The sequence below is a fragment of the Acinonyx jubatus genome, chromosome A2 (genome assembly GCF_027475565.1).
Source record: "Acinonyx jubatus isolate Ajub_Pintada_27869175 chromosome A2, VMU_Ajub_asm_v1.0, whole genome shotgun sequence".
NCBI lineage: Eukaryota > Metazoa > Chordata > Mammalia > Carnivora > Felidae > Acinonyx > Acinonyx jubatus.
In genome coordinates this window covers 160,852,911-160,865,400 of record NC_069383.1, presented here as the reverse complement: position 1 = coordinate 160,865,400, position 12,490 = coordinate 160,852,911, and the positions used below count along the sequence as shown (strand labels likewise).

Below are 12,490 nucleotides of genomic sequence, written 5' to 3'. Positions count from 1 at the left end.
GATGAGTCACTTGACCTCTCCATGCCTCAATTCGTCCAGAAAATGCAGACAAGAAAATGTTACCATGGTCTAGCTCAATAACGCCAGGCCCCCAGCACCAGGGTACAGCAGTCGTAATTGCATAAAGTATGAGTACAAATCTTGTCTCTGGATCTTGAGTCCACCAATCATTGTGCAAATCACAGACATGCATCACGGTCAGTGACCAATCACGTCATTCCTTTCAAAGTCTGTCTGTGATGGGTCACTGAGCAGTTCATGCACAGACAGCAAGGCCTGTGGTTGTGGTACTTCCTTATCTCCCAGGGATAAGCCGCATGACGTTTCACAAAACTGGTCAACTGGCAGAGGGATCTGCCAGCCAAGATGAAAGGCAGCAGAGAAATGAAGACACTGGAGGTAAAATTTGAAAGCACAGAAACGGAGTTAGAGAAGGAACAGCAGACTGTGCGAATGTCACCCTTGCTGCCATTGGAGGGACCGACCGGCTGTCTTGTGACATCGGCCGCTCAAAAGATTAGATGTTGGAAGCTGACCTAACTTAGAAGGGAGCGTGACAGTTCACTATGTCATAGGAAAGATGCCTGCTCAATCCCTACCCCAAGTGACACAACAGAAGGAAGACCCACAGCACTTTTGGTAAGTGTTTTACAAAGGAGAACAAGAATTGCTTGTTATCTCCGTGTTCTAATGTTGTAGTTTACAGCATGCTAAACAAATTCTCATGTTACTGTAATTTCCATTTCTCTGTACCTTCCTAACTGGCAGTTTGAGAGTTCTGAAGCTGTGATAAAACGCTTTAAAGGTCATGAACAATGGCAACTTCCCCCACTGATTTGTTGACACTGCTTGAATAATTTCAGGTTATGGGGCCATCGCTCGTGTTGGACTGCCAATGCAAGGTGAGGACTGCCTGGGGTACCCACCTCCTGGCAGGTACTTCAGACAATACCAGATGCACAATACGCTCTTAGAAAGGATTAGGTCATGGAAAGGAGAAGTCTTGCTATAGACAGAGGAATGGCCAAGATGACCCCCAGTGACCCATCACTTACCTGGTACAGATGTCAAGGATCATGGTGTCCAGGGCTTCCTGAGGCCTCTTGACTAGAAACACAGACAGAAAAGTGGGAGGGGGGTGTCCCTGGGTCCCAACTCAGAAAGGAGGCAGACATTAGAATGAGGGCGGGGGAAGGGTAACAGGTAGGGTCTTAACTCTTTTACCATCTTCAGGAGCTCGTCGTACATTAATCTTGAGGTCAAAGTTCTTGCAGGTGTGGTTGCTTTTGAGCTTGGCATGGTACATTGTCACCACCTGGTGAGATCACAGGGCAATGCAGTGTCAGCCCACTTGAGTTGAGAAGAGGGTCCCTTGGGGCCAGAGGGGCTGAGAGAAGGCAGGCCAAGCTGGTGTGTGTTCCTGTTCCTTACCGACAAGGTGCCTTGTCCCTTCCCTTTAGCCGTTACTACGAAATCCTCATTTTTCTTGGTCTGCAGGGAGCAGGGAGAGAAGAGAGAGGATTTGGGAACCAAGCCTTCCCCTGGTTGCTACAGTCATATGCTCTATTTCTCGCCTGTGGCAAACACTGGTTGTTGTGGAGGGGGACGGCAAGCGTTTGGCGAGGCAGATGTACCTCTGCTGACCGCTGGAGGCTAGCAGATTCCCAGAGGATGGTGTGCCTGATGAGAGAGTTGCGGCTGGGCAGTTCAATGGATACTTCCAGGTTCAGGTCCTTGTGGTCAGGGACATCCTTCTGGAATTGGGCCAAGGCCTGGAACACCATGAAGGTGGCCTAGAGCCCATGAGAAAGAATGAAGGTGAGCCAGGAGACTGAGAAAGTGGTTAGAACCCACTGGGGAAGGAAGAGACTCAGATCAGAGGGAAGGGGGTACTGGGACTATAGCTTAGGACCCCCTGCCCCAGAGAAGGTGAGGATAAGATTAGGGGTTGTTAGACACTGAGGACTTGTTCTTGATTCTCCAAGGGACAGTGGCTTAGACAAGAGCTTGGACACACTGAGAACAGGTCTAGAATCCACCAGAAATTGTAGGTATAGGACTGAAAGTGTAGCACCATTGAAAATATGGCACAACCCATCCAGGGCAGAGTCTAGGACAAAGGTTCGGAGCCACTGAGAATGTGTTTAGAACCCATTTGTGTAAAAGGAATGAAGCTGGAGGGGCGCCTGGGTCGCTCAGTCGGTTAAGCGTCCAACTCCGGCTTAGGTCATGATCTCGTGGTCCGTGGGTTTGAGCCCCATATTGGGCTCTGTGCTGGCAACTCAGAGCCTGGAGCCTGTTTCGGATTCTGTGTCGCCCTCTCTCTCTGCCCCTCCCCTGCTCATGCTCTGTCTCTCTCTGTCTCAAAAGTAAATAAACGTTAAAATAAAAAAAATAAAAAAAAAAGGAATGAATTTGGATCTTGGGGATACTGATCATATGCTCTAGATTTCAAAGGGACAGAGACTGGCAGCTTTCCAAGAAGAAAGGGGTCAACTGGAGACTGAGGCTATTGAAACCATGTCCTAGAACCCACTCTCCTGGGTCAGAGAGGCTGATATGATGTCCTAGATGATGTCCAAGAACATGATCTAGAACCCACAGTAAGATGAACTAACACTGGGAGCTGGTGGAACTGAGATCCTGGTCTAGATGTCAGGAGGCTCAGAACATAGCTTGGGCATCCAGAATGTAGTCTGGACTCCACCACTGGGTTCACAACTAAAAAATCCTGACCTCTCAATTCCATTACAGCCACTGTGGCTTGTGGGACAGAAGGACTGCCCCTCTTGGTTAACATGTTCTCTGGGAGACCAGTGGGAAGCCAGAGGAGGTAGGCATGCAGGTGCCTGGGGGATATGGGGTCACTTGCCTGGGTGGAGCCATAGCCACCTTCGTAGTATCTCTGCTCATTGAGCCAGCTGGCGATGGGACGTACAGAGTCAAAGTCTTTGAGCACCAGCAGGGCCAAGAGGGCATAGGATGTGGCCTCCACGTTGTAGAGGTGCTTGCCAGGCTCCTCCCAACTTGTCTTCTCTGCAAAGAGATGCACCCCCCCCCATCCCGTTCCCCATGCTCACTGCACAGTCCAGCCTGAGATGGCTCAAGAAAACTCAGAAAAAGACTCACAATAGACTCCTTGGTGTTCAGGTGTCCTGACTGACATCCAAGGCCCTCAATCTGCTGGCTCCTGCCTCATTCTCTTCTTTCATTAACCTTCACTCTTCCATTTCAATTCTCAACTGCAGCCCCACTGATCTACAGGAGATTCCCTAAACTTTCCATGGTCATCCTTACTTCCTGGGCCTTTTCATATTCTGTACCCTCTATGTATTCCTGGTTAATCCCATCCTGCACAATTCAGCTTCAATGGCACCCCAAGAGTTTGTGAGGCCCTCCCTCTGTCTCTTAAAACATCATGTGCTGTCCTGTCCTAGCACTGTGATGCTCTATAGCAATCTATTTACTCATTTGTTTCCTCAACTGGAGTGTGAACCATGTTGGCAGGGGCTGTGCTGTATTCACTGCGATGTCCCAAGTGCCCACGAAAGCACTTGTGGCAGAGATCATCATTAAAAAGCATTCCCTCCTCAGGGACACCTGGGTGGCTCAGTCGGTGGAGCTTCCAACTTTGGTTCAGGTCATGATCTCACGGTTCAGGAGTTCAAGGCCCACATCAGGATGTCTGCTGTCAGCACAGAGCCAGCTTTGCACTCTCTGTCTCCCACTGTCTCTGCCTCTCCCCTGCTCATGCCCTCTCTTTCAAAATAAATGAACATTAAAAAAAAAAAACAAACATTGCTCCCTCCTCCTGGGCACACAGTTGCAATGCATCTCCCATATGTCTTTGCAGGCAGGTGCAGCCACATACCGAGCTCTGGATGATGGAATGGACACTGGCAATGTTATGGGCCCCTTCCATGCCTGGTCTACCTCCCTTAAACAATCCACCTGACCATTTCCCCTTATGCTTAGATGGAGTGGATCCCAAGCACCCCGTGGTGGCAAAGGCATGAAAAGATAGAGGCCCAGATCTCCACATGACTGTCTGGAAGAGAGCTGTCCACCAACAACAAGCTTCCATTGTGCTAAACCACCTCAGTATATGTACTGACATATGTGACATCAGTGAGTGCAAACCTGATGCAGTATATCACCTGACCAATGATTAAGTGCTCACTGTGTGCTGGGCACTGTGCTAAATTCCCTATAGCATTATCTTATCTAATCCTAATTACCCTTGAGATAATAACGGCAACAACATCGGAATAGAGCTCTCACTGTATGCTAGACCTTCTACCTGCATTACTCCTTCAATCTTGTCAACCACCTATGATGTAAGTGTCTTCTTCAGATGAGGTCCAGGGAGGTTCAGTGACTTTTACAAAGTTGCACAGTGAGAATGTGGCAGAGGGGAATTTGAATTTGGGTCTGTCTGATGTCGGAGCCCACGTCCTTGTTCCTGTGTCATAGCAAGTGCTCCAAACATAGCTGTTGAATGAATGATGCTACCTTCTTGTGTAGCTTACAGTGAGGATTCTGACACCTCAGACCCATTCAGCCAGCAGGGCTTAGCACCATCCGCTCCAGCTCAACCTGAAGCTGCCCATCGTAGCATAGCTTAGAGCCACACATGCCAGCTCAAGATGACCATCCCCGAACCCTGGCCATGCATGCCTCTTTACCTCACCAGGCTGCCACTCACCTTTGGCTGTGCTCAGAAATTTTTCGAGGAGATCTTCCTTCAGCCTGCCTAATCGGGCCAGGGCGTAGCCTGCAATGGCCACAGAATATGGTCTCCGCAGGTTCCTATAGTGGAATTCAATATAATCTCCTGCCTTATTGATGTTCTTTTCCAGGCTCTGTGAGAAAGAGGATTGGTTCTCTGGTAAGTTGGACATTGCAACCACAGAGAGCTGGTAAGCATCACACAAATGCCAATTCTTGGGTATGAGGAAGGATTCTGTCCTTGGGACATATTTGTTTAGAATCTTTTTTTTTTCTTTTTTGGGTTTTCCAGACATTTTAGTATCCGTGAACTGCCTCGTTGCTGAGTAACTCTGATGTGCCTGGGACAGTTTATATACCCAGTGGTGTTTTGGTAACAGTTTAAGCACCAGCTCTCCGGAGTGTGTATGGGGGCCAGGGGTCTGTTTTATCGCCTGCCAATTACTGTGGTGTAAATGCTCCCACTGTGGGCAATTTCAAGCTACCAACGTAATGGCCCTGAACATAAAGGGGAGAATATGTGTCGCAGATAGACACTCATGACCTAGCATGACCCAGCTTCAGCACCGCACTGGGAAACCTCTTCTCTAATCATCAGCTTCACAGCTAACACTTACTATATGGCAGTCACACAGGCAATCGCTGAACTTCAGGATCCTATGGGGTTGGCATTATTTTCATCATCATCTCTACTGCACAAATGACAAGATTGAGACCCAGAGAGATGATGGAAGGAGGAAGACATGACGTGCAGCGTTCGCGAAGTTTCTTGGTGTAAATATTACCATGGCCAATTTCAAACTATGTGGAGTCAGTGAATGCAGAGTTGGGGGGAGGGGGGCAGTAGCACAGAAGTAGATAGCATTTCCACCTTATAGGTACATAACCTCGAGATGGATAGATTTGTCATAGATAATGAGGGAAAGTAATAAAACAATCAGGAAGTGATGAGTTTTGGGTGTTTCTTACCTTTGCTTTTAATGCTTAGTGTTTAGTCTAAAGTCAGTTTACATAATTTGCTTGAAAAGAATGATGTGTTTAACAACTGGCTTGTGTAAGTCCTGGAAGTTTAAGGTTGGCTTTCACAGACTGATCCCAGCACACTCTTCATCTGCATCCCAGTAATCTGGGTCTACAGCCTATGCTATACTCAGGCATAGTGTTGCCATTTTGTAGAAGAAAATGTTGGTGCCTTGCAGCAGAAACTAATCCTTTCCCCGCCAGCTGCCTGTCCTCCATCTACTCTTGACTTTTGCAGAAACTTCTGTCTTTCATTCACTCGGCCACAGTGGAAGCAGCCATATTTGCCCAGTAAGACCTACTTCCTGGCCTCAGCTGATTGGCCCAGGTATGACCACCTGACCCGGGGTGGGCCAATCAGAATTTCCCCTATGGGAATCTGAAGCTCTAGGTTTGGTCTGGCTATTTCCCCAAGGAAGGCAGCCAAGTTCTGCTGGGCAGGCTGGGTGGCAGGGAGAGAGGAATTATTGGGCCCAGAACGGCCTGGGTCCCTCTGAGCCCCTAAAGTCAACAGCCCTGTCCCCTCTATCTTGAGTCCGATGAAGGGAGGGGCAGCTGCCTGAGGTAAAATCCTGGGCTCTCCACCTTGGCAAGCTAAGGTCAAACAAACCACTCTCAAACCCCAGGATGAAGCAGAGGGAGTAATTGCAGAGACTCTCGGGAGTCCATCTTTCTAAGCTTCTCTGCTTCAGAACCAAAACCAGAGGAAAAAGAGACAGCCATGAGCCAATATTTGTAATCACTTCCTTTTTGGGGTCATGGGCCCCTTGGAAAATTTCCTAAAAGATCTCCTGAACTAAGAGAGTAGCCTTGATGTGTTCTTGGGTCTGGGTTGTGCCTTTTCTTCAGGGAAGCAGCAAGGTATGCTGCACTGATCATGTAGCAGTGATGGGGAAAGCAGGCTGAGGGGGCTTTTGTTGAAATTGGCTGACACTCTCTGGACAGGGTAAAGCAGGCAGAAAGGACCCATTCTTTGATCTCTTTCTGTCTTAGTTTTCTCCTCTGTAACCTGGGGAGAAGAAGAGTAGCCTACGTCTCGGACTCTTAGAAGGATTACAGGACTTAGCATGTGCAGCACTTAGATGAGCATCTTAGTTAAATGCTCAAAAAATGCTGGGAATTATTATGGTTTTATGGGCATTATGGCTGCTGTGGTGGCTGCTATTGCACTGGGAGGACCGGGAATCACCCTAATGCAACACCTCACCCTCCAAGGTGGATGTGCCATGGGTAGGGAGGCGAGAAGGAGACGGTGGCAGACACTTACATTGACCCTTTGCTTGCAAATATCGTTAGCCTCTTCCAATGCAATGAGAACAAAGGCTGTGAGGGACACATCCTTCTCCTCATTCTCTTGGTAGCCACCCTAGAATGGGAAGCAAGAAACAAGGATAGTATGACCACTGTGTCCCCCATGCTGACCAAACCTCTTGTAGGGTCAGCAGGTCAAGGCAGGGTTGAGTCTCTCATCAGTATCTCCCTAGGTGGGCCACACTTTTCAGTATTCATTGATTCAGCAATTGTTGCTGGTGCTGTGGATAAGATGGTGGGCAAGAACTAGACGCCAGCCCCAACCCCCACAGTGCTCCCCATCTAATAGGGGAGACAGACATGAACCAATTGGCTCACCAGTAGACATATCGTTACAAATTGGTGAGTGCGGTGCAGGAGGAGAAGTGGATGTGGCAGTGAGATTGGAAAGTGGGAGTGTGACTCAGTTGGGGAGATCAGGAAAGATTTCCCTGCAGGATGACCAGGGTTGGCATGCCAGACAGTGAGAACAGCATGTGCAAAGGCCCCGTGGCTGGGTAGAGCAAGGCTCCTTTCAGTGCAGATGGCATGTGGATGGGGATAGGGGGACGGTGTGAGACTGGAAGTCTGAAAAGTCAGGCTAAGGCAGTGATTCTCCACCTTATGCATGCATCGGCACCTCATGGCAGGGGGAGGGGGGGTTGTAGCAACTGTGATTCCTAGTCCCTACTCCTGAAGTTTCTGATTCCTGCATCTCAAGTCTATATTGAGTTCATACTTTTCTAACAGGTTTGAAGGTGATTATGCAGCTACTGGCCTGGGGACCACATATGGAGAACCACAGCTGGGAAGGGTTCTATATTTTCAGAGTGAAGGGGGAGGGACTTCGGTGTTGCACTAGCCTCTGAAGGTCTCTGGTCTTCGCAATGGGAAAGTGACACTCTCAGCTGAAGGGGTAGCCTTTCATGTCTATCCTGTTACTCCAGGCGCCCTTCCCCCAGCTTGCCCGAAACCCATGCTTCTTACAGTCATTGCTTGGGACATTACGGGCGCATCTTCCCGGAAGACCCCGTCGGGATTCTGCCTGTCAAGGATCAGCCATTTGACCGCCCCGCAGATGACATCGGCCTGGATGGCAATGAGGTTGGAAGCCAGAGAGAAGACCTTGACCACGTAGGCTGTCAGCCTGTGGGCGGCACAAAGCGTCAGCCAATCGCCTCAGGGATCCAGAGACTGCCATTCCAGGAAACCAATGAGCAGAGAGGGGCGGGGCCTACAGGCTGGCCCAGCTTCCCCACCCAAGGCAGGCGCCAGCCTAGCCACAGGGGGCGCTTAATGTCCACAGGCCACGTGGCAGCTCAAGGTGGGCACCGCATCTCTGTGGGCTGAGGGTCCATAGCACAGGGTGTTGGGGCGACACCTGGCTGGAACACCCCAGACGGGTCTGCTCAGTGGGGTGCCAGAACCGCTCACCAGGTGCTGGGCTTCCTGTCCAGGTAGGCCGCATAGGCCGAATTGTCCTGTCTGTAGGCCAGCTGCTGGGAGTACCCTGCAGGGAAGCCAGAAGTGTCTCCAGAGGAGCAGGGGCTGAGTGGAGGGGCTCAGGGGACAAGGATTCTCTGAGGGGCGAGACAGGGGTTCAGGGAGGAATGAGGGGGCTCAGGGCTGAGCAGGGAAGTCTGCTGGGAGAGCGGAAGGGACTTCTAAAAGGGGAAGGAGTTCTCAGAGGAGAGGGGTTCAGAGAGGCGAAGGATCTCAAGGGGGTTCAGGGCAAGGGGGCCTCAGTGAGAGAGGGAGTTCTAGAGGGCTCAGAGGGGCCCAGGGTCTCAGAGAGGGCAAAGGTCAAGGGAGGTCTTTGAAAAGAAGGGATCCTGAAAGGGGAGGAGCTTAGAGGAAGGGCGTGGCCTGGAAAGGGGCCTGGGTCTCAGGGAGGACCCTGCTCTGGAGGTGGCCGGAGCAGAGAGGGTCTCCCAGGCAGACCCACCGGTTTCGATGAGCTGCAAGGCTTCCTTTCGCTTTGTGGGTCCCAACTTGTCCCACTGCTCCGTTTGGTCCAGGTAATGGACGGCAATGACCGTGGGCGTCATGCTTTTCATGTTCTGCTCCCCACAGCCCGAGGGGATCACAATGAGGTTTTTCAGTCGCTCCGCGTCAATGGCATCCTCAGTCAACTGAGCCACTGGGGTCCCTGCAACCCAGCAGGAGGACAGGGCTCAAGCAACTCACCCACCATGGGGTGGGGTGAGAAGGGTCAGGGCTGTCCCCAGTGATCCCAGGCTCCAGGCAGCCAGTGCCAAAGAGGTCAGGGGCAGTTGGGGGCTGAGGGGACGTGATGGTAGGAGGTAGGAGGCGGGGGTAGGGGAGTGGGGAGGGTGTCTACATTTGTAGGGAAGGGGGTCTTATGCTTCACAGAAATCTGCTCCCTGAGCCTCTTGTTACAAGTGGCAAATTAATTCCAGAACAATCGTCACCAATACTTAGATCATGCTTCATGCTGTTGCCAGGCGCTGTTCTAGAGAAACATCATACAGTATCTCATTTAATCCTCTCAACAAGCCTTTGATATAGGTACTATTATTCACCCCATCACAGATGAGAAAACCAAGAGTCTCTCCCCAAAACCTTACAGCTTACAGGTTACAAGGTGCTTTTCCAGGAACTTCTTTTCCCTTCTGGCTCCAGTCGTCCAACTCAGGCAATTAGTTCCAGAATTTCCTGCTCTTGAACTATACTGTTTCTCATTTAAGCTTCTCTATCAGCAAAGGCTATTTGCTGAACTAAATACTGCCTGGAACCCTCTATAAAACAGATCAGGGAGGTGGCCTGCTGTTCTAGCTGTAGTGGAGGCAGGGGACGCACGGTAGTATACATGCCCAGAATTAGGAGAAATTAGGTCCCCTTCTCCAGAGCTGTGCCTTCGTGGGTGAGGGTCAGTGGCAGCTCACCTTGCAGGAGGATCCTGGTCTCTGAATCTGTGTCTGGTACCTGGTCACTGAGGTCTGCGGCGTGGACCTCCTCTCGCTGCACTCCGTCTGCCAGTGGAATGGGAAGGACCCGTGGCGTCACCCTCTCCCACAAGGCCCTGCCTCACCCCCTACCCCACACCCCCAGGTCTCACCCTTCTGCTGTGGCTGACTCACTTTGGCCCCGGTTTTCTGGATCCAGTGTGTGAACGGCCACAGTTTTGTCGACTCTGATCCCTTCAGGCTGAACAGTGTTGGGATGGGATGGGGGAGGGGGAAGTCAGGTGAATAAAAGAACAGACACAGCTGATCAGCAGGGCATGGGCACGATGGCATCACCCATCCTAGTTCTGTGACTGGGAGTCAGTTTACCCCCACTGCCTCTCAAATGTCCTTAAAAGAAAAGAATGTGCATAAAGTGCTGAGTACAATGCCTGGCACTTAGTAAGCGCTCAGTTAAACTAGGGGCTATCTTACTATCAATGTCCCAAGTGAAGCTCTCCTTCCATGCTGGACTGCTGCTGTTTGTGCCCTTCCATCACACATTCTCCTTGAAGCTGGTACTAATGCACACATTTTCCTTTGGAGACCCAGTCTCCTCCATGGCATGCTGGTAAACATTTGATAGCCATCTCTCCAGGAAGAAAAGATCCTGATTTGTGGCACTGGCAGTTTCCATCCTGCGAAAATCCCTGCCACGGTAGATTTCAAGCTACCAGCATCAGAGGGTGCAGAGTTGGGAGTTGTGGACACACTGGCTCTGGGGAGCCTTGTGCAGATTCCAGCGCCCTCTTGGGTTTCTTCCCATGTTGCCACACTGAGCCACACTGGGACCCCTGATAAAAGGGATAATTAAGATTTTGCTCCTGGGGGCGCCTGTCTGCCTGGATGGAAGAGGATGGGATTCTTGACCTTGGGGTTGTAAGTTCGAGTCCCACATAGGGCGTGGGGATTACTTAAAAATAAAATCTAAAAAAAAAAAAAAAAGAGTTTGTTTCCATTAAGGAAAGAAATATAATAAGTCTAGTTTGGGTATAAATAAGATATTTCACTGTAAAATAACACTGTCAGTTTTAAATCATTTTCTTTTTTTTTTTTTTTGAGTTAGGTTCTGTTATCCTTTTTGGTTTTTTTTTGTTTCAATATATGAAATTTATTGTCAAATTGGTTTCCATACAACACCCAGTGCTCATCCCAAAAGGTGCCCTCCTCAATACCCATCACCCACCCTCCCCTCCCTCCCACCCCCCATCAACCCTCAGTTTGTTCTCAGTTTTTAAGAGTTTCTTATGCTTTGGCTCTCTCCCACTCTAACCTCTTTTTTTTTTTTTTTTCCTACCCCTCCCCCATGGGTTTCTGTTAAGTTTCTCAGGATCCACATAAGAGTGAAACCATATGGTATCTGTCTTTCTCTGTATGGCTTATTTCACTTGGCATCACACTCTCCAGTTCCATCCACGTTGCTACAAAGGGCCATATTTTGTTCTTTCTCATTGCCATGTAGTACTCCATTGTGTATATAAACCACAATTTCTTTATCCATTCATCAGTTGATGGACATTTAGGCTCTTTCCACAATTTGGCTATTGTTGAGAGTGCTGCTATAAACATTGGGGTACAAGTGTCTCTATGTATCAGCACTCCTGTATCCCTTGGGTAAATTCCTAGCAGTGCTATTGCTGGGTCATAGGGTAGGTCTATTTTTAATTTTTTGAGGAACCTCCACACTAAATCATTTGCTTTTTAATGTTTCATTGTTATTTCAATGACTTTAACATTATGGGGGAAAATTAACCACTAAACAATTTCAACCATTAATAAAGACACATAGATGGGGGCCTTCATTTGTCCTTTAGCTTCAGGCTCCTATTGTGGTTTGACTTGGCACTGTCTCTATTTAATATTTTGATCTTTTGTGTATCATGGATTTTTTGGCATTAATTTTGATTCCTTACAATATTGCATTAAAACACTGTTGCTCTTATGATCTCACATTTTGCTTGAAAATATTAAGGAAAGATGATATGAGGCTTTATTTTTATTGAAGACTTGATCTCCTATTATATTTGACAATGTTTATCACTAGGAAAGAGTGAAAATGTAAGTGTTTTGCACTTACTCACCCTAATCCTGGCCTTGGTTCCAAACTTGTAGGACTCCCAAGCATCCTAAGCTGGACACTGGACACTCTTGGTGTCTCAGAGTCAGTGTCTCCAACCTGGGTTGACAGCATGGGGAGACAGGAGCTTCTCCCAAAGGACAAGGGACTGCAGGTGCCCCAAGGACTCACCACGACCTTCAAGGGTTTCTTGACACCATCCATGAGGAAACGATTGTAGACCGCAGCCTTGACCTCCACCTCATGTAGACCGACCTTCAGAGGCACGAGGAGAAAAGGCACAGCTATTGAGGACTTGGCTGGGATTTCCAGAATCTGCTGATATGGCTTCCTTGCGGTGGCCTGGCTGCAGAAGGCTGGGTTGTAGAGCAGGGTCACCCGCACCTGCCAGGGAGAGAGTATCAGTCAG

At 49.3% G+C, this 12,490-nt stretch overlaps 1 protein-coding gene across 1 annotated transcript in view; it reads right to left on the bottom strand.

The window, feature by feature from the left end:
* Positions 1-12,490, bottom strand: part of LOC106975430 (complement C3) — a 40,050-nt gene that overhangs the window by 4,067 nt on the left and 23,493 nt on the right. The window contains exons 21-33 of the mRNA XM_053219995.1: positions 12,253-12,465; positions 10,140-10,206; positions 9,945-10,031; positions 8,984-9,187; positions 8,473-8,548; positions 8,026-8,185; positions 7,016-7,114; positions 4,706-4,862; positions 2,873-3,036; positions 1,635-1,793; positions 1,432-1,491; positions 1,225-1,315; positions 1,056-1,107 (exon numbers count right to left, since the gene is read on the bottom strand). Of these exons, the coding sequence (XP_053075970.1) occupies positions 1,056-1,107; positions 1,225-1,315; positions 1,432-1,491; positions 1,635-1,793; positions 2,873-3,036; positions 4,706-4,862; positions 7,016-7,114; positions 8,026-8,185; positions 8,473-8,548; positions 8,984-9,187; positions 9,945-10,031; positions 10,140-10,206; positions 12,253-12,465 (1,589 nt within the window). The remainder of the gene's footprint in view (positions 1-1,055; positions 1,108-1,224; positions 1,316-1,431; positions 1,492-1,634; positions 1,794-2,872; positions 3,037-4,705; positions 4,863-7,015; positions 7,115-8,025; positions 8,186-8,472; positions 8,549-8,983; positions 9,188-9,944; positions 10,032-10,139; positions 10,207-12,252; positions 12,466-12,490) is intronic.